Here is a 22,802-nt window from a genome sequence, read left to right as displayed (position 1 = left end):
CGCACTGACATACTCTCGGCGAGAAATAGGATCATAACATCGATAGCCCTTTTGATTTTTTGGATAACCTATAAATATGCATTTTGTAGCTTGAGCGGCTAATTTATCATGGTCAGGGCCAAGTTTGTGTACAAAACAAACACATCCAAATATTTTTGGTGAGAAAATAAAAAAGTGGGGCATTAGGTTTTAGGATTTGTAATGGAATTTGATCACCCACAGAAGACGAAGGCATGCGGTTGATCAGATAGCAAGCAGTGGTAATCACATCACCCCAGTATAACGCAGGAACATTGGATTGAATCATAATGGTCCTGACAACATCAAGCAGGTGCCGATGTTTTCGCTCAGCCAACCCATTTTGTTGAGATGAATAGGCACAGGAAGTTTGGGGTTGGATGCCATGATCTTGGTAAAATTGTAACAGACCTTTTGATTTAAACTCGAGAGCATTATCAGTGCAAACAATCTTGACAATAGATTCAAACTGAGTTTTTATTTCAAGAATTAGGGATTTGATAATACTTGGAACTTCAGATCGTTCTTTTATTAAAAATACCCATGACAACTTAGAGAAATCATCAACAATAACAAGATAATAACGACACTGAGTCCTAGTAGGAATCTTACTAGGACCCCATATATCTGCATGAAGAAGTTCAAAAACTTTATTACTAGACTGACTCTGACTCGAAGGGAACGAACTTCGATGATGCTTGCCCAACTGACATGCTTCACACTGAAATGATGTGGTGGAAGGAATCTGAGGAAAGATCGACCGAAGCTTTGACAATGAAGGATGACCAAGACGACGATGCCACTGAACAGGACTGAATGAGTGTTCCACTGCAGCATGAACAATACCCATTGGATGATGTAGGTAGTAAATTTCATTTTCTTCATAGCCTCCACCAATCTTCTTCCCCGTCAGCAAATCCTGAAAATGACAACCCATTGGATCAAATATTACTCTACAGTTTTATTCTTTTATAAGGCAACTAACAGAGAGTAAACTTTGAGGAAAGTTTGGAGCATGAAGAACATTTTTCAACTGTAATGTGGAGGATATAGAAATATTTCCCTGACCAACAACCGGGGAGGAGCTCCCATCGGCTAATGAGACTCCAAGTTGAGCCTTAATATCCTTTAGATCTGAAAAAACACGTGAATTTCCACACAAATGTCTGGATGCACCAGAGTCAATAACCCACTTACTATCAGTCGGATGAAGATGATTTCCGGTTGAATAGGCAACACCAGCTACAGGAGGGATGAAACTCAAAGGTCGAAGAGCTATCAACTCATCATATTTCGCACGACTAAGGTCGATACTACTTTCATTTGCAGAGATATTCTCTTGTACATTTGTTGCCTCGATAGTAGTAACATTTGCTTTAGGAGTATATGACTTTGATGAAGAAGAGGTTGGCCGACCATGCTTATCCCAACAACGATCTTCTAAATGTCCAGATTTTCCACAGAATGTACATTGAAGCTTTCCTCTGCCTCCCATACCACGTCCACGTCCTCTGATATTCTGAATATTTCCACGCCCATAACCAGATGAGACAACAAGAGCAGGTGATTGAGTCACAGGTTGAGATTGTGGCAGAGAGATCGCAATTCTACTAAGACGATTGTAAGCATCAACAAGAGTGGGAACATCTGATCCATTCAACATTTGAACTTTTGCAACAAAAAAATTTGTAGAAAGACCTGTAAGAAAACGAGCAACCATGGTTTGTTCTTGATGATCCTTTTGCTTCGAGCAACAAAGAGGCCTGTGAGCATTAAGTCTTTCAAACGCAGCTTTGACAGAGGCATAGTACAGGGCCAATGTCTGATCTCCCTGTTGCAAATTATATATTTCCTGTTCGACTTGCAGGATACGACTCACATTTGTTTCTTGTGAGTATGTATCACGAAGATTGCCCCACATTAGTTTGGCAGTATTATAGTAGATCAATCCATCTGCAATATGGGGTTCGACACTATTCATGATCCATGACATAACTATATCATTATCTTCATCCCAAGTAACATATTTTCTCAATTTCTCAGTGGGTTCTCCTTCCAACATAATATGTTTTCGACGATGTCCAGATACGGACATCATAAAAGTTCTGGACCATCTGGCATAGTTGGTTTCATTCAACCTTACGGAAGAGCCATACGAGAATGGGTTGGCAAAAGCCTTATACTCCCCAATATGTTCCATTTTAGAATCACATTTTGAATTTTCAGCCGTACTGTTCATTTGAACAACAAGTATTCAAGTGGAAGTTTTCAACACTGTAAGAAATCAGTCCCGCTGTTAAAAAAAACAGCCCACAACCAGCAGGGAATCACTCTAGCTGCTTTCACGACAGAGGGATAGCTTGAACTAACAAAGCACAAAACAAAACTCGACACAGCAGGGAGTCACGACCAGTGCTGTAACCAAACACACCACGATAATATTAAGTTGCAACACAGATGATCACGCCAACTGCTGTTCCCAAACCATATAAGGCACAATAGCCAATAAGACTTCAGAGGACAATGAAAGAGATCAAACATATCTCGATCACACACAACAAGTATAGGAATTAAATTTCAGAATCAGGACAAACACTCAATCAACACAGAAAAACATGAAAAATCACGGCTGGCACGAAGCAGCACATAGACTTGCTGCTTGACCCAAACAGCCAACAACACAAACAGTCTAGCAGGAACAACCAATGGCATAAACAACACAACAGTCACGGCAGGCACGCAACATCAGAAAACAACTCGTCAATGTCCAGGAAATCACGACAGGAGATCACGAAGAAAAAAACTCCAGATTCCAAAATAAAAAAAGAGGTTACGGCTCCAGGAAATCCTCGCTGGGAGCTCCATCCTTAGATCTGACGACAGATCTGGGTAACATCCCAGATCTGTTATCAGATCTTCCACAATCGCTGAACAACTAACCTGATTTCACGTAGTCGGGGTTTTTCTTTCTTCATTGGTGATGATGAGCCTCTCGTGATCACGCCCGAGATCGAGTGCTCTGATACCATGTAGAAGGAAGCAACCACCTGGAGAGAGAGAGAGAGAGAGAGAGAGAGAGAGAGAGAGAGAGAGAGAGAGAGAGAGAGAGAGAGAGTCGGCTGCACAGAAACTTATTTCGTTTCTTTGGAGTAGGGCTTCTCTCTATATTAAATAGAGAGAGGCTAAAACGAAAAAATACAACTAAGTCCTTATGAAAACAAAAATTCAAAACACCTCTAATATAAAAGAACTTTAACCTAAAAACCACCTATTCTCAACACAAATAATAAAAAAGGTTGTAGATGTTTTTATTTTAAAAATAAAAAGTTGTATGTTTCAAGAAATATATCTTTCTTAGAAAAATAAAGGTTTTTTGAATTTGAAAATCCTAAGAAAATAACTGAGTATTCTTTCTTGTTAGATCTAATTCCAAAGTTTGGTGATTGTGATATTGATTTTGATGAAGATCAGGAAGTCAAAATTAATATAGTAAGTGAAGAAGAATTTCTTGTTAATGAGACGAGTGAAAACAACCTCATAGGGATCAAAACTATATCCACTATTCTAGGTGTAATTATTATGAACTTTCATGTGCCTTTGAAAAATATACCAATGATGAAAACCATGTAGAAATACAAACTAGAAGGTAATTTAGAGTATCAAAACCCTTTGAAAAATTTGTGTCTTATGAGTTTTTTTCACCCAAGCATCAAGCCTACATTGCGTTAATACATTCCTATATAGAACCCTCGGACTATGCTGAAGCAAAAGAACATCCTGAATGAGTAGAAACCATGAGGGTAAAATTAGATGCCTTAGAAAAGGCAAATACTTGGATTGTCCAAGATCTTCCCCCAGGAAAAAAAACCCATAGGTTGTCGATGGATATATAAGGTAAAAACTAAGAGTGATGGAACTATTAAAAAGTACAAACCCAGATTAGTTGCCAAGAGATATTCTCAAGAGTATGAAGTAGATATGAAGAAACATTTTCCCCAGTTGCTAGGATGACCACAGTTAGAACCTTAATGACCCTTGTTTCTGTGAGGAGATGACTTATATATCAAATTGATGTTAAGAATGTATTTCTTAATCGGAATTTGGCTAAAGAAGTTTATATGGAAGCTCCACCTGATATAATTATTCCTAAAGGGAAGGCTCTTTGTTTAGATAAAGCCTTGCGTGGTCTTAAATAAGCACCAAAGGCTTGGTATGACCTGTTTAATCAAATTATGCTTGATGTTGGATTTCAATCTTTTCTGATTGCACAACATTATTTGTTAAGATTTTTGATGCAAGTATTATTATTCTTCTCCTCTACGTGGATGATATGATAATCACTGAAGGAGACAAACCGGGGGTTGAACACATTAAAAAACTTCTCAAAACATATTTTGAAATGACTGAATTGAATTTTTTAAAATATTTTCTTGGTATTGAAGTTGCTTACTTTTCTAAATGGTATCTACTGACTCAATCTAAATTTGCTTTTGATATTGTTGCTAGGTCTTAAATTTTAGCTGATAAGAAGGTTGACACTCTTGAAGTTGTTAATATCAAAATTTGAATTAATGATGGAGAACCACTTGAGAACCCAACACCATAAAGACAATTTATCAGGTACTATCTTATCTTTCAATTACGAGACTTGACATAGTGCACAACCATGAGAGGTGATTCTGTTGTTGACTTGAGAGGTGATCACAATAACCGTCACTCAACCATGGGTTTTTGTGTTTTCCTAGGTGACTCGTTGATCTCGTGGCGATGTAAGAAACAAGGAAAGGTCTCTCTCTCCTCAACTGAAGTAGAATACCAAGTCATGGCTACAACTACTCTGGAGATGGTCTGGTTAAGGAGATTGTTGGCTGACATGGGCATTCAGATTAAAAGAGCATGACAAATGTGAAAAGATAAAGTCAGTTTGTTTTGTATCTTGGACTGGATCCTTAAGATCCAAATCCAATCATTTTTATGTCAAATATTCCAGACGTCACTTATAGGTGGACATGTAGTTTTTAATTATTGTTTAAGGGTAAACTTGTACCCTAATACGTCTTGTAAGATTTATATATTCAATGAGAAAGGACGCCCAAGGTGGCTTGGTTCCCTCTTTGTAATAATCAGATAAATTTTTTTGGATCCGGGCCGGATCCGGACCCGGATCCGACCCGGATCCGACCCAGGTAAGTTAGTCGGCTGCATGCTTTTAAAAGCACGCAACGACGAAGGGGGGAGGCTCTCAAAACCTCCTTCCTCCTCTCGTCTCTCAGTCTCTCTTCCCTGATCGACTCCCCCTTCCGCCCTCTCGTCTCTTCCATTTTCTCAGTCCGGCAAGCCTCCCCGAAGACCAACGATCCTCCCTGCGGCCATCGACGTCGGCCACTCGTTGCCGGCCACCTCTTCGTAAAAACCCCTCGCTGTCTCCTATGTCGCAGGACGCCGGCGACTCGCCGCCGGCTGCCACCCTTGTCTGGGTTGCTGCAGACCTCGACGACGACCTTCGTCAGCCGGCGACTGATGCTGACGACGACCTTCGTCAGCCGACGACTGACGCTGACGGCGACCTTTAAGCTCCGGTGAGCCCCGATCCCCTTTTTCTGCTCGCGTCGGCCTTTCTCCTCTTCGAGCCGATGCCGACGACTTGCTGTCGGCCCTCCACCTTTGCTGCTGCCGGCGATCGAAGTCATCGACACCCTTCCAGCCGCCATTGTTCCCCTGTTCCGGAGAACCCCTTCGACGACCCCGTTGCTGCGATCTTCGAAGGTAAACCCTCCCCTCTCCTCCTCCTTTGTGTAGGGTAGGTCGACAGGGGGGCTGAGCCCTCTGTCGCCTCTTGTCGGCAGGGGGTTACCCCCCTGCCTTTTTGCAATTGGTCGACAGGGGGGCTGAGTGTAACGCCCCAAAAATCCAGGACTTGTAACTTTTTAGAATAGTTTAGAAAGCTTTGAAATCATACAATAATTAGAGTTTAAATAATACTTCAGCGGAAAATGATATTTTTAAAACCACAAGTCGATGGACCTTGAGCGCATTACTGCGTAAACTTTCCTTTGTCAAATCCCGCACAACCATTGAAATCAAATGGTTTAGAAATGGAGTTTCAATAATTGAGAATTCGTTTGTTGAAACCAAGAAGAAGCTTACTAAAACAGTTTTATTAACTCACGGTTTAATAAAAGAGAAATTTTGAAACACACTTTATACCAAATTTATCAACATGTCCTCAGGAGCGAAACGTCAGGAAAAGAGCTCTATCTTGATCTCATCACGCCATCATGTCATCGCAGACTGTATTGCCTATCCATTACCTGTCCATAAAATGGGTCAGTTTCGCTAAAAACTGGTAGGTGCACAGACATGACAATATTAAACATAATTAAGCAGAATAATTTAATATGTCAAGTAGACAGGCAATTAAATAGCAATTTGCTTTCAGCAGTGTCATGGAGAAAACTATCATGAGTACGATGTTAGAATTTTTACAAGCATTTTACTAACACAAGTAGGCTAACTATTACAAGCAAAGAACTTCATAATAAATTTAACTAGCAACATACAATGCTACATCAACCACACACGAAATTCCATAAGTATTGAACTTGTTACACACTATAACTTTCATATGGGCATAACTCAACAAATTGTGTGATCAGATTTAAATTATGTTTCGATATTAACTGGCCAAGCGGGTACGCGCAAGGCACGAAACATAGAAACAATCTTGACCAGTCCAGGGGTTTATTATGCTGTGTTTTAGATAACCCGGATGGTTGACTGAGTCCGCTCCTAAGGGGATGGCCAGTGACCAAGAGAGTAAATCCCTAAAGGCATAGGTGGTCTGTGGATGCATCCAACTGTAAGCTATCATTTGTAGCCCATTTCCCCTAACTCCGATGACTGAGGAATCCGAGTCTTTTGCCCGTAACTGCCATTAAAGGACCTGTCCATCGGAGTTTTGTACCATCCGTCCTCTCTCTTGACGAACCATGTCGAACGAGCACGACGGGGGTTTCTTAACCGCCGCCCCGTTCTACATGCTCTGGTCTTTCGACCCACTCGAGCATCTTGCCTGTGAAGGCGAAACCATCACCATTATGTGTGTTATACGCGCCATTGCACGTTCGAGGTAAACATGGACCCCTCATCCTACTCATCGTAATACACAACGTACATGTTCAAAAGTACAATCACGATGAGAGGGGAATGGATTTCTCATACGAAATCCCCAACACATCTGCTTTGTAAAAGTACACAGTACAATCATTCAATTTCATATTTGTCATGTTCTAGTCCTTTAGACCCTCACGAGCCTCTTGCCTGTTAGGCGATCATCAACATTACATGATTGCAATAAGGTGCCAAAACACGTTTCGAGGTTACCATATACCTCTCAACCGATCATCGTAACACCAACATGACATACCTGTCCAAAGGTACGACCATACCTATTAAAAGATACAACTACGATAAACGGGGGAAACGATTTCTCAAAAGAAACCCCAACATTTATCCTTTATAAGAGAAGTGATACAATAATTATTTTGTTTCATAAAATCAAGTCTTTTAATTTATATTAACACAATGGCATGTTGTACGATACGAGATTTGCCTCGAATCACTCTTTTGAAGTGACGATAAACATTGCATGCAGGAGATCGTTGCGAGTCTAGCTTCCGTTCTCCAAAGACACGGCAATTTGAGAGACTTACTTGATATATATTGAAACTCCCAAAACCTTCGAGCTTGCTTTGCAAGGTTGCACCCTTGATAAGTTGTGACCCTTTTCAGGGTTTCTGAATCACATTAAAATATCAGATTATAGTTGTAAAACATTTTATTCGAAAGTATTGTCTTGAAAAAACTTAGTCGCACTTTCGCAACCTGCAAGACTTCCAATTTTCGCCTTTGCAAAACGGTGCATCTGAAAACTGGATTTGCTTAAGGAATCCTTTTAAAAGGAACTGTTGTGCACAAGCGTAACTCGCATCCTTCAAAAATTAGCAAGGATAGAAGGCTGCATCGACTTGTATACCATAACTGCGAGCATGAGAACATTATAGTGTGATAGCAAAGTACTAAGTAATACTCGACATGCAAAATCGCACATTGAGCGAAAGAAGTATAAGCAAACCGCACGAGGTATAAATTTTGTACATCGATTGAATACCTAAACCAGCAAGTAACTATGCAAACAGGGCATGAGGTACGAAACCATACATCAGTCACATATCTAAGCAAGCAAGTAAATGTGCAAATAAGGAACACAGTACGAATCTATATCTCAACCAATAAGCGTGCAAGCAAGTAAATACGCAAGGCAGATAAGTACAGGAAGGAAATAAAGTATGACTTAGGCATATCTAGCATGACTGTTTTAGTTATTTCAATTTAATTCAGTTCATATACTGCCCTTTTTGCGCAACTGTCCCCTACCTTGGGATGTCGTGCAGCTGCGTACGCCTACGTGTGAGGATAATACGAGGGTTGAGCCGCGGAGCACGATCGGGACCTGTTGCGTAAATATCCAAGTGTTAAATATTCAATTTTGCTAATATAATTAATGGTGCGACGAGAACATGGGTAGGTTTAGGCGACAAGGACGAGCCACTGTCGAAAACAGCAAGGCGGCAGGGGCCCTCGGCTCCTTCCGACAGAACAATAAAATAGCAAGGGCTTCGGCCCCTGCCTGCCAAAAAGTGAATGGCAGGGGCCTTGACCCCTGCCTGACAAGGAAGCGAAGGGCAGGGGCCTCTGCCCCTGCCAAACAAGGTCACGCATGGCAGGGGCATCGGCCCCTACCTGCCGAAACAGCCGACAGGGGCCTCGGCCCCTGCCTCACGAAGGTAACAAGTGGCAGGGACACTGGTCCCTGCGTGCTAGCTAAGAATGGCAGGGGCATCGGCCCCTACCTCGCAGAACAGAGAACGGCAGGGGCCTCGGCCCCCTTGCCTGAAGAACGGGGAATGGCAGGGGCCTCGGCCCCTCCCTGAAGAACCAACAAATGGCAGGGGCCTCGACCCCTGCCTGACAAATTCACAGGGCCGCAGGGGGTGACAAGCCCCCTGCGTGCCGAGAATCAAGGGGCGGCAGGGGGATCTCCCCTGCCCTCCCAGAAAACAAGAGGCGGCAGGAGGTGAGCCCCTGCCAGCCGAGATGGGAAGGCGGCAGGGGTATTACCCCTGTGTGCCAAAACTCCAGGGGCAGCAGGGGCGAGCCCCTGCTTGCCGGGAAACAGGAAACGGCAGGGGCATTGCCCCTGCCTACCGGAGATTGAGAGGCGGCAGGGGGCTAACCCTTGCCAGAGAGAGAGAGAGCTCGAAACGGGGGTGACAGGGGGCAACCGACCTCCCGTCGGTTTCCCTATCACCCACAGGGGTGAGGAGGAGAAGAGGGAGGAGGAGAAGACGGCGTACTTGGGAGGAGACTGACAGCGGCGGTGGTCGGTGGCGTGCGCAGGGAAGGAGGAGAGGCGGCGGTCGGGGTTGTCGGCGAGGCTTTCGCCTGCAGGGAACGAGAAGGGGGGCGGGGCATCGATCCTCCCCTCCCGCAACGCTCTTAAAGAGCTCGGGGAGGGGCGACAAAAGGGGAAACCCCGATGGGTTTCCCTTATCGGGTTGAAGGCGCGGTGGGGGGCGGCGCACAGGAGAAAGGGTTTTCTCAAAACCCTTTCTCTTGTGTCGGGTTATTAAAACCCTAAAGAAAAGGGGCCCGGGTCGGGTCCGGACCCGACCCGACCCGGGTCCAAAACAAGTTTTTTTTTTGCGATTTTTACACTGAGCCCCCTGTCGCCTCTTGTCGGCAGGGGGTTACCCCTTGCCTCTTTGCAATTGGTCGACAGGGGGGCTGAGCCCCCTGTCGCCTCTTGTCGGCAGGGGGTTACCCCCTGCCTCTTTGCAGTGGGTCGACACGGGGGCTCAGCCCCCCTGTTGTTTTTCGGCAGGGGTTTCACCCCTGCCTCTTGGGGTCCTTTGTCGGGGGGCGGGGCGGGGGGGGGGGGGGCTTTGCCTCCCTACCTCATTCTGTGCTTGGTAGGGGACAAGCCCCCTACCTTCTTTTGTTTCCCGGCAGGGGGCGAGGCCCCCCTGTCGTTGCCGTTGTTTTTTCGGCAGGGGGCTTCACCCCCTGCCTTATGTTGTTGTCCCGGCAGGGGGCGGAGCCCCCCTGCTCACCTGTTGCTCCTCGACAGGGGGTTCTGTCCCCCTGCCTCCTGCGTTTTGCTGGCAGGGGGCGAAGCCCCCCTGCTTTCCTGTTTTCGAGGAGGGGCTTGCCCCCTGCATCTCATTTGTTCTCCGGCAAGGGGCTTTGCCCCCTTGCCTTGTTCTTGCCGCCGACCAGAGTTAGCGGAAGTGCCCCTATAGTAGGGGAAGCACTTTTCCCCTATATGCGCATCGGAAGCGCGGAACATCATGCTTTTGAAATGCGTGGGGGAAGCACGACCCCTTTTTTGGGAAGCACGTTTCCCTTTTATGGGAAGCACGCTTCCCCATGCTTCCCTCTTTTTTCCCTTTTATTTTTTATTTTTCTTCTTTTTTCGCTTCCTAGATCGCTTCCGGTTCGCTTCCGAGACGGTTCGTGACTCGCTTCTAAGTAGTCCCACGCTTCCCACTTCCTAAATTTTCGAAAGTGCCTCGCTTCCCGTATTGCTTCCTCGACTGGCAACCATGGTCTTCTCTCTCTTCTATTAAACTTCTTTTCCCGTCCTAAAATTTTTCTCTTTCACTGTTCTATTTTGCCTTTATTTTTTTTTCTGCGGCAGTTTTGAAAGGTCTTTTCATCTCAGCTTGTCACAGATATGTTTTTGACTTCAAATCTGAATTGTTCCAAGCTATGTCACATGGGTGCGGGTGCGGGGATTCTGCACTTCCGAAAAACCCGAGTGCGGTGGTGCGGCAGGGGAAAAAATGTAAATATATATATATATATATATATATATATATATATATATATAAAGGGGAGAGAGAAAATCCTTTACTAAAAAAAGGATTTGAAAAGGCAGGAGCTGTCTGTCAGCAGCTGACATGAGCTATCAGCTGAGAAAATCCTTTACAAAAAAAAGGATTTGAAAAGGCAGGAGCTCAGCAGCTGACAGGAGCTGTTAGCAGCTGACTGGAGCTATCAACAGAAAAAATTTCGCAGACCATCAGCAGATGTCTGCAGATTTTTTTTTTAAAAAAATTTGCAGCCCATTTCATAGGGCAATTTTTTAAAAAAAAAATCCAAAAAAAAAACCTAAATATCTTGGTTGCGGTGAACGCACCCAGGATCGGGTTGACCGCACCCGCGTCGAGTCGCGTCGACGCTGGTGTGGCACCCTGCTAGCCGAATCCTTGTGACATAGGTTCCAGGATGTCGCAGATTTGATTTTTATTTCTGATCTAAAGTTTTCTTCTTGCGTCAGATCTCCAGATCTGGAATTGTGAATCCCAGATCTGAAATTGTTGCTCTCTGCACCTATATTCCTTTTCGCTGAATATCGTTCCTCTTTTTTAACGATTTCTGTATTTCTGTATTTGTTCAACAAAGAATCACCAGATCTGATTATTATCAGATCTGCTTGTCGCCCAATCTTGCTTTTTTTCTCAACAAAAAATGGGACAAATCAAGAATCACAACTCGATATTGTTGAAGTGCAGCATTTCTCTCAATATTTTCCTTTCCATATTATTTTTATTTCCTATGGATTTCCCAGCCGCACAATCCAGTCTCTCCGCGAGTTTTCTTAACCAACTTAAGTCTGAAAAACTACATACTTCAATTTTTTTGACCTGGAAAAGACAAATAATTCCTTTTCTAAGGAGTCAGGGTGTCCTGAGTCATCTCGATGGATCCGTGCCAGCCCCTCCAGAATTTGTATCTCGTGAAGATAAGGATGACAAAGGGGCAACGTCTATTGTTCTCGTCAAGAACCCAAAATACCTTACTTGGGAAAAACGGGATCAGTTGCTTGTGGCCTATATCACTTCGACTCTATCACAGGAGGTTCTCCTTGCCATTCCAGATGATTGCACAACCGTACAATTATGGGACATATTGGTTTGCACTTATTCTCAGATTTCATAGGCTCTAGTTGTATTTCTCAAGCGTGAGTTTCAGATGATGATGAATGCTTCTTTGACCGTCATGGAATATTTGAATAAAATGAAAAGCATAGCTTATCACTTAGCCATCATTGGATGCCCCGTTAGCGATAAGGAGATGGTTCAATAGATTTTGAGTGAATTGGGGGCTGATTATCATGTCCTTACGACTTCATTGCCGTGTTTGCGAGTTACCAAAGTTTGAGGATCTGCCTGCTAAGTTGTTACAGTATGAGATGTCGTTGAAGGGTTTGCCAGATGAATCTCATACGCAAGGATACACTCTGGATGTTCTTGCTACAGGAGTCAACTATGGACGAGGGAGAGGAGGATACAGTTTTGGAGGACGTGGAGGATAGGGCAGAAACGCATCAGGGGGGCGTGGGCTTTTGCCCACTCCTAATGTTCTTCCGAATTCTTAAGGACAGATAAACGTGCCTACATGCTACATATGCAACAAAAGGGGTCATGTTAAGACCAACTGCTGGTTTAATCCACAGAATAAAGGGAAAAGCCAGCAATGAGCAAATGGAGAATTAAAAGAATTGCTCATGTCAGCCCTAGCAGCGTTGAATTTGAAGCAGAATGAGCAGGGAACATGGTATGTTGATTCCGGGGCAGCAACTCATGTTACTGGAGATGCAGATAAGCTTCTAAATCCTATTTCTTATTTTGGCAAAAACTGTATAGTCACTGGGGATGGATCCCATCACTCTATTTCTCATGTTGAAAATTCGGTTATCCCTATGTCCAAGTCCATTCTCAAACTTTTCAATGTTCTTCATGTCCCAAATATCAAAAAGAATATTGTTTCTGTTTCCAAGCTTGTTGATTATAGTCATGTCTCAGTTGAATTCACTCCTTCTGTTCATGTTAAGGATCTCCACTCGAAGAAAACATTCATTGAAGGGAAGCGACATGGTAACATGTACGTTTTTCAAGAGGATCCTCCTACATGTCGTCGACCAATCTGTAATGCCTTGAAGCCTTCGTGTGTGTCTTCCTTTGTCTCCTCTTATTTTGTCTTCAGTGTCTCAGATTGTAATAAGCCATATCTATGGCATGGTCGGTTGGGTCACTGTGGTGATCATTTTGTTAAAAAGCTTGTCACTAATAATCTTATTTCTAGGAAGAGTCTGAGTCTTGAAAAGAACAAACAAAAATGTTCTAGCTTCAAGGCCTTTTGAAATTATTTGTTCAGATGTCTGGGGACTTGCTCTGGTCATTTCCTGTTCTGGTACTAGATATTATCTCATTTTTGTTGATAGCTATTCTCGTTATACGTGGATATTTTTCATGAAACATAAGTCAGAAACTTTTCCCTTGTTTTAAAGATTCCATTCTTTTGTCAAGAACCACTTCTCCGAAAATATTCAGTATTTACAGTCCGATGGGGGAGGTGAATTTTCTTCTAGTGATTTTATTAGTTTTCTCCAGAATAATGGAATAGGAAGGAAGGTGTCTTGCTCACACACCCCTCAGCAAAATGGAATTGCTGAGAGGAAGCACTGACACATTGTGGAAACTGCAATGAGCATAATGCACGACAATAATTTACCCATAAATTTATGGACAAAAGCCTTCCATACTGCAATTCATATTATAAATAAATTATCGATGAATATTTTGAAAATAAATCTCCATATTTTACTCTACATGGACTCCATCCCAATTATCATGATTTACGTGTGTTTGGATGTGTTTGCTATGTTCATGTTGACAGCTCATTAAGGCACAAATTTCAAGATAATGCTCTAAAGTGTAGATTTGTAGGGTATGCAGATGACTACAAGGGTTACAAGTGTTATGATCTAGGGACAAAGCGCATCAAAGTCTTCGGACGCGTCATTTTCGATGAGGTGAGTTTTGATTCTCATTTAGGCTTCATAGATCCCTTGTCGAGTGCTGTTGAATTCTACTATCCATGGTTGAACTTAGAATTATTTACTGAAGCCGATACCAGTTGTCCTGCAGAGTGTAGACAGGTAATAGAGAGGGTTGAACAACATGACAATTTGAGTCACCATGAAAATTGGAGTCACCAGGAAAATGCAGAAACCTCACCACAACTAGGCAGGTACAGGGACATTGTATATACTCGACGAGAGCAGCACAGACCAACAACCACTATGCTTGGTCATGCATCCTCACAAAATCCTCATCTTAGAAGGTCTAATCGAATTCGACATCCAGTTGAGAGATGGGTAACCCATTACTTTTTATTGAGCAACACATTCTAGAGAGTGGGTTGAGGCCATGAATGATGAGATAGAGGCACCACATGAGTGTGGAACTTGGGAGATTGTTCCAAGACCATCAAATAGAAATGTTGTTGGGTCAAAGTGGGTATACAAAATCAAATACAAGCCAGATTGCACTATTGAACGATATAAGGCGAGGCTTGTGGCCAAAGGCTTCACCCAAGAACAAGGGCTAGATTATGATGAAACATTTAGTCCTGTTATAAAGATGGGGACAATTCGACTTATTCTCTCTTTAGCCGTTGAGCATGGATGGGTACTAAGTTAACTTGATGTTAAAAATGCCTTCCTTCATGGTGATCTAAATGAGAAAGTTTGCATGGAGCAAACCACAAGATATGCTGAAGGAGATCCACAAAGGTATGTATGTAAGTTAAGAAGGGCAATTTATGGATTGTAACAGGCATCACATTCTTGGTTTGACAGTTTTTCTGTAGAGATACAAATGCGCGGTTTCTCACGATCACTCTTAGATCATTCTTTGTTTATTTTTGGATGGGGAGATGTAATCACCTTGCCGCTCATATATGTTGATGATATTGTTATTTCTGGGAACTCTAGAGATCATATTGAAAAGGTCAAACAACTTCTAAGTCAAAGGTTTAAGATGAAAGACTTGGGGGAGTTGCAATATTTTCTTGGAATTGAGGTTGACAGAAAATCAGATGTCCTAATGCTCACTCAACATAAATACACCATGGATATCTTGACTAAGGCATGTATGAAAGAACATAAACCTAGCACTCCATGCATACTTCACCAAAAGTTAGGCTCAGAAGATGGAGATTTATATGAAGATCCTACACGATATCAAAGCTTGGTTGGCATGCTCCAGTATCCCACTTTACTCGACCTGACATAGTTTACTCTGTCAATCAGGTCTCATAGTTTATGCATGAACCCAGGGTAGGGCATATGGAAGCTATTAAAAGGATCATTCGATATTTAAAAGGTACGATTGGAGATGGTCTTCTGTATAAACCGAGCTTGTCAGGAACGACAAAACATGAGATTGTTGTCTACAACGATGTTCATTGGGGAGGAGATCCCGATGAACGAAGGTCAGTTTCAGGTTACTATGTTTATATTGGGCTGAGCTTAATATCATAAAGCAATAGAAAACAAAAGGCTGTTGCAAGATCAAGTACAATAGTCGAATATAGATCAATGGCTGTTGCCACTTGGATCAAACATATATTGACTGAAGTGGAACAACATATTTCACGAACACTCTTATTGTCTGACAATCAGAGTGCAATTAATATGTCTTTCAACCTCATTCATCATAGGCGGGCTAAACATATTGAAATAGACCAATATTTTGTGAGGCAAAAGGTAGAAGACAAGGATGTTGAACCTCAATTTGTGAGAACTGAAGATCAAGTAGCAGATTTATTCACCAAAAGGTTAACAAAGGACAAATTTTGGATACAAAAAGGCAAGTTGTCCATGGTACAAGGCCATGTACAACTTGAGGGAGGGTGAAAAGATAACATTGGTTTGTTTTGTATCTTGAACCAGATCCTTAAGATCCAGATTCAATCATTTTTATGTCTAATATTCCAAACGTCACTTATAGGTGAACATGTAATTTTTAATTATTGTTTAAGGGTAAACTTGTACCCTAATACGTCTTGTAAGATCCATATATTCAATGAGAAAGGACGCCCAAGGTGGCTGGGTTCCCTCCCTGTTTCGTGTAGCTTCTTTCTTTCTATTGTCTTTCTTTTTTCTACAGGTAAAAGACTGGAGATCTGAAAATCTAACAGAATGTGTTGGGACAACAAAAGTTCCATCTACATTGCTAGCAACCAGACCTTCCACGAACAATCCAAACACATTGAGATCGAATGTCACTATGTACCAAAGAAATATCTATATGTTACTTCAGAATATCAATTGGCGGATTCTTCACCAAATCTCTTGCGGCTCTTAGATTTCACTTTCTCTTGAACAAACTTTCGGTTATCCAACCGTAAGTTTGAGGGAGAGTGTTAATATATCTATATATATAGGTAGTAACTAGAATTAGATTAGGTTTTATTTTTTGTTAAAATGGGACTAGTCAACACTTGTTGACTAGTTAAAAGATAGAGTCGTTGGAGGTCCAATGACTCTATTTAGAGCCGTTGGACGCCCAACGACTCCTTTAGGGTCTCCATTCTTGTGTATAAATATGGGGCAAAACCCCATCATTTTGTAATGCTTCTTGCATATATTCAGCCTCAATAAAATATTATTTTTTTTAACTTATCTAGGCCACCTTTGGTGGATTTGGTGTCTGAGCTCATTTCGAGGCTTTTGTGTGTGTTCTTTTGGTGCTTTGGTGGAACTCTTTTGAGTATCCACTTTGATGATTTGGTGAACATCTTAGGAGGAATTCGTTTTCTTACACATTGGTGATGATGGTGTTTTGAAAGACTGTTATGTGCCACTTGACATTATAGAAAGATTGGGACTAAAATCCATTTTAGCATTCATATTTGAAGATTGATGATATTAATGTTTGTTTTTTTTCTACGATGTAACTTTTATTGACAACAAAAGCTTTGTGGTAGAGGCATAGTTACTGGAAGCACTTAAAGTAGGAATTGTGTTTCCTAGAAAGCGAGAAGCAGAAACAGTATGAAATCCTGTTTCCCAAATATGAGAATCCCACTTCCCTTACATGGGAATCCCAAATCTCAATGAATCCTGGTTCCTATGTTTAGTAATCTGGATGCCCATGGCAGGAATCTTGTTCTCTTAGGAATCCCAATTTCTATGTTCACGTGATTTCACATATTGCTTCCTCTTTGCTTCTGAAATTCTCTAAAAATTTGAAACAACTGCTTACTGATTCCCATTCCTGCTTGGCAACTAGGGTTAGAAGTTTAAGTTACACAATATTGTTTGTTGATTTCTTCTATAAGCTTTGTAGAGGTCGATGTTTGAGAAAATGGGATGCAATACCGTGTCTTTGTTGTCATCAGTCACAACTATTTATTGCAGTTAATTAATAATCATACACGCATTAGTCTACTAAGTTCACATGCACTCCAGTGTTTCTTGACATTGTCAAACACCAGCTTCAGTGGAATTTAATCGGCTTATGCTGCCAGTGGTAATTAGTTTGTGGTCAAGTTAATGTCAGTCATGACAATAAAAAATGTTGGATGGTCTAAAACAAATCCAAAATCTACCCTCCTGTGTTTAGGGCACTACTGGGAAACAATTGTGTTCTTGTTATTGTTTTTGCCATAGTGTGGTAGGGGTTGCAGGTGGACTGGTTTCCACTCTCTTGGTCACAAGCTAATGGATACATGTAACATATACTCTGGTTGTCTTCAAATTATTAACCTTATTCTGGTCCTGCTCTGTTGTTTTTTAGTTGATTATCTCTCATTGCTCTGGTGGTATTCATATGTTAATAATTTTCTAGTTTGTTTTCTCCTGTAATAAAACTTGCTGATTTGATTGTGCAGCTGATGAAAATGACATACTTTTAACATTGTTTGAAGCGATTCCAAAGATGCTGACATGGATCTGTCAACTTAGGGATTTAGAGGTACTGCATTGGTAGGGTTTTTCTTTTTCCTTTTTTTCCTTCTCCCCTGCTTGTATTAGTATGCTATTATACACGTGTGTGTGCGCGCAAGTGTGCAATGGTAATGAGACATGCCTTATGATCACTTTCATCATTCATTATTTAAAACAAAATCAAGATTTTAAAAATATCTTTGATTAATGGTTGAATTAGGCATATATCAACTAACAAAAACAATGACACTGATGTACATAATTGCACCCCTATCAAGACACTGTTTCAAACTTGAGTGGAGGAAGCAAAAGAAACAACTGTTGGATACCTTGTTGATTGTTAGATTCATTGAATTGGTATAGCATTATGCTCCATCATAAGTGAGCACTCAACAATTGGGACTCTGCCTCTTGATTTACTTTTTAATGAACAACATGGTTGTGTTTCTTTACCATAACACATTGAATTTCCTATCTCGTACACATACTATCAATCCAACCTGTTTTGCAATCTTTGGATTTGTAATAGATCAACTTATAAGGAACTGCAATAACATATTAAACTATTAGACTACTAGTTGATGTGCACAAGTTATTTATGTTCATTGTTGGTATGCATTTAAGGGTCAGATGGTTTATGATGAATGAATTTCTGTCAGGGCGGCGGAGGCTTTGGCAACATAGGCTGCATGATTTTGGTGCCCCATATCGCCAAGGAATGAAAAAATAGGGCTCATAAATCCGACCCCATGTAGTTGGGATAGACGCGATCTTAGTTGTCATAGGCGCTAGGCAGAGCCTAGGCGGTGAGTATTAAAATATATGTATGTATACACACACACAATGGGGGTATTTTTGGTTATTTTACATAGTTGTTTCTAGAAACAACTATTTTAATAGGTAGTTTATTTTTAATTTTTTTCTTTTTTTTTATTTAAATTATTTTTTATATGCATTGGGGGTCCCACATGGAGTCGTTGGGACCCCAACGACACCATGTGGGAGCCCCCAATAGTTTCCCTTTTTCTCCTTTTTCATTATGTATAAATAGGGGCTTTCCTGCTTGTATTGTTAAGCTTGTGGCGCTCTCTTTGAATAAAGTTCTCTACATTTTCTTGTTTAAGCCTTTTAAAGCCTTTTTGTATTGTCCTATAGAGGACTTGTTTATTATCTCTCTCTTGTGCTTTAGTGCTTGTTCATTATTGGACATTGTGAATGCATGAAGCATTCTTGGGTTACATTTTCGCATACTTCATTACATGGTATCAGAGCCATACAGTTCTTGGAGTTGAAGTCGTGACAACGCTCTCTTTTTTCTCTTTCATATCTTGTCCATATAATGGAATCTAAGATTGATCTCTCCTTCAAGCTCAATGGCAAGAATTACATGATGTGGCATCCGTAATTGAGAATAATCTCAAAGGAAAAAAACTTTGGGGGTTATATAATGGGTTCTATTCTCGAACTTCAACTAAAGCTCACCAAGATAGAAGGAGGTCAAGAGAAAGCTCTTGTGGGAGATGCTCGCCTCAAGGTCATTGAAGAACATAAAAAAAACGGAAGATTGGGAGAACAATCATGCAAAGATTCTTGCATGGTTTATGAACAATGTAGAACTCAAGGTATCCGCTAATATTGCCAAATTTCGTAAAGCCAATGAGGCTTGGTTCTTTATGAAGGTTATGTATACCCAAAAACATCTTGCAAGAACATATTTTTTGCAAGAAAAAGTGAGAACCACCAAACAAGGTGATTTAAGTATTCAAGATTACTATAGTGTTGTAAATCCTCTATGGGATGAATTAACACTCTTAAAGCCTAAGTGGGTTGCCATTGAGGATGTGGAACTTAGGAAAAAACAAATGAAACAAGAAATGTTTTTTCAATTTCTATTTGGGCTTTGTCCCGAGTTTGAGCAAGTTCGATCTTCCCTTTTACATAGATCTACTCTTCCTCCTTTGGAGAATGCTATTGCCGAATTTTTTCAAGAAGAAACTCGGCTTGGCATGAGTAAGAATGTTGATGAGGTCTTAGCCTTGTCTAAACCCAATATCAATGTTAAAACATAAAAACCCCGACATTTTGGGAGGCAAGGTAACTATACAAACAATAATAACTACGGTGGAGGTAGAAAGATGATTGTTTGTCATCATTGTAATGAGCCAGGTCATATTAAATCCGCTTGCCCCAAATTGAATGGAACTTTCAAGCATAAGGTTGCTTTCATTAAAGAATCAACTACCAAAAAAGAAGATGAAGGCAAATTTCCATGGCACTTTAACAAATTTTCAAAGCTATCTCTACATCGGGTGCCGCCATTGCCTCCACATGATCACCCTGTATGTATTCTTGGATTTTAGATTCGGGAGCATCTTTTCATATGACTCCCCATGAAAATGCTTTAACAGATGTATGCACCAATTCAAAAATTTCATGTGTCTACGGTCGATAGAACCTTTTAAAAAATAAAGAGTATAAAAACACTAGATTCTAAAAATTCTTAAAAATTTTTTATTCTAAAAGTTAGAGTTGTTCCAAAACTAAACTTACCTTTTTTCGGTTTCTCAAATTGCCGACCATGGATGTGAAATATCTTTCTCATGTAATGGTTGCTTTGTTCAGGATCTCTAGTCTGGAAAGTGGATTGGAAAAAGCCATAGGAAAGGAGACCTTTGCTTTATGTATTATTTGACTCTTCTTTCAAACTCCTTTTGTACATATGTTCAAGACAAGAGTATTGAAACTTGGCATAAAAGACTTGTACATCCTAGCTACTCAAAAATGTATCTTTTTCTTTTTACGAACGGATTTTGTAAAGAAAAAGACATGACTTGCAAAGATTGTATTATTGGAAAAATGAAATCTATTCGATTTTCAACTAGAACCTTTGTTTCATCAAGACCTTTTGAATTCGTGTACTCAAATGAATGGGTCCATCTCCGGTTAAGGGTAGTTATTCATATTATGTAACATTCATCGATGATTTTTCTAGGTATGTATGGATCTATTTTCTTAATCTTAAACAAGAAGTTTTCTCCTTTTTTAAAGAGTTTTGCATAAAAGTTAAAAATCAATTTCAAAGCAATATATCTATTCTTAGATATGATTCAGGTGAATAATATCTATCCAAAATTACCTAAAGCTAAATGAAATTTATCATCAAAGATTGTGTGCTAGAACACCTTAACAAAACGAGCTAGCGGAAAGAAAACATAGGCATATCGTAGAAACCGCTAGAACATTACTTATTTCTAAAAATATTCCAAAAAATTGTTTGGCCAAAGCTGTTTTAACCTCCACTTATTTAATAAATCGTATGCCATCTTCCAACTTGAAAAATATCCTTCTCAACATGGCACCCGACTTCAATCGCTAACGTGTTTTCGGTTGCAAATGCTTTGTACTTTTGCATAAAAGAGATAAATTGGTGTACTCAGATGTATGGGGTCCATCTCCGGTTAGTTATTCATTTTATGTAACATTCATCGATGATTTTTCTAGGTATGCATGGATCTATTTTCTTAATCTTAAACAAAAAGTTCTCTTTTTTTAAAGAGTTTTGCATAAAAGTTAAAAATCAATTTCAAAGCAATATATCTATTCTTAGATCCGATTCGGGTGGAGAATATCTATCTAATGATTTTCAAAATTACCTAAAGCTAAATGAAATTTGTCATCCAAGATCATGTGTTAGAACACCTCAACAAAACGGTCTAGCGGAAAGAAAACATAGGCATATCGTAGAAACCGCTAGAACATTACTTATTTCTAAAAATATTCCCAAAAATTGTTGGGCCAAAGCCGTTTTAACCTCCACTTATTTAATAAATCGTATGCCATCTTCCACCTTGAAAAATATCCTTCTCAACATGGCACCCGACTTCAATTGCTAACGTGTTTTCGGTTGCAAATGCTTTGTACTTTTACATAAAAGAGATAAGTTGTCTCCAAAAGCGATTGAGTGTGTTTTCCTTGGATACGGTGAAAATAAAGGATATAGATGCTTTGATTTAAAAAATAACAAACCTTATGTTACCAAAAATGTGACATTCTTAGAAGATGAAAATGGTTTTGAATGTCTTGATAAGAAAGATGAAATTGACTATATGTTTTTGTATGATCTTTCTTTAACGGAAGATACGCATTTTAGTGATGATTCATTGAATCATTTTGAAACAATAGATGATACACATTATGAAAACTCTAATATTGAAACATCACCAAGTAGTGATGACATCATTGATAATTCTAAAAACCTTTAAGTTTATACTCGGTGTGAGCAAAATAAACCCATTAGTGCCTTAGAAAGATTTTCTCAAAACAATGAGTCTCTAGAAGAAACCTCTCTTAGACCATCTACTAGAGAATCTATTCCACCAAATAGGTTTGTATCCTATGAAACACTATTACTCTTAATAACTTTACACTCCCATCATGAGCCCACACATTATAATCAAGCCAAAAATATACCGCATTAGATTGAAGCCTTGAATATAGAACTAGATGCTTTTAAGAAAGCTAACACTTGAGAAGTATTTAAGCTCCCTCCCAACAAGAAACCTATTGGATGTCGGTGGGTTTTTAAAGTTAAAATTAAAAGTGCTGAAACTTTTGACCGATATAAAGCAAGATTAGTAGTTAAAGGATACTTACAAGAATATGACATTGATTATGAGAAAACCTTTTCACCCGTGGCTATAATGACTAGTGTTAGGATCCTAATAGTTGTTGCATCAACTAAAAAATGACCTATATATCAATTGGATGTTAAAAATGCCTTCCTTAATGAAAAACTAAATAAAGAAGTCTATATGGATCCTCCACCGGGATTTAACATTGAACATGGAAAAACTATTGAACTTTTAAAAGCATTGTATGGTCTTAAGCAGGCTCCCAAGGCGTGGTATTATAGATTTAGTGATGT

The 22,802-nt window shown here is 40.4% G+C and overlaps 1 protein-coding gene across 1 annotated transcript in view; it reads left to right on the top strand.

Annotated features, from left to right (window-relative positions):
• EMB2411 (DNA replication helicase) overlaps window positions 1-22,802 on the top strand; it is a 95,843-nt gene that overhangs the window by 36,550 nt on the left and 36,491 nt on the right. Inside the window, exon 11 of the mRNA XM_089987796.1 lies at window positions 17,824-17,906. Within this exon, the coding sequence (XP_089843922.1) occupies window positions 17,824-17,906 (83 nt within the window). The remainder of the gene's footprint in view (window positions 1-17,823; window positions 17,907-22,802) is intronic.

The sequence above is a fragment of the Nuphar pumila genome, chromosome 2 (assembly GCF_984573655.1).
Source record: "Nuphar pumila chromosome 2, dmNupPumi1.hap1.1, whole genome shotgun sequence".
In the NCBI taxonomy this organism is placed as follows: Eukaryota; Viridiplantae; Streptophyta; class Magnoliopsida; order Nymphaeales; family Nymphaeaceae; genus Nuphar; species Nuphar pumila.
Note: the sequence above shows the minus strand (reverse complement) of the source record. Positions and strands in the feature narration are given on the sequence as shown.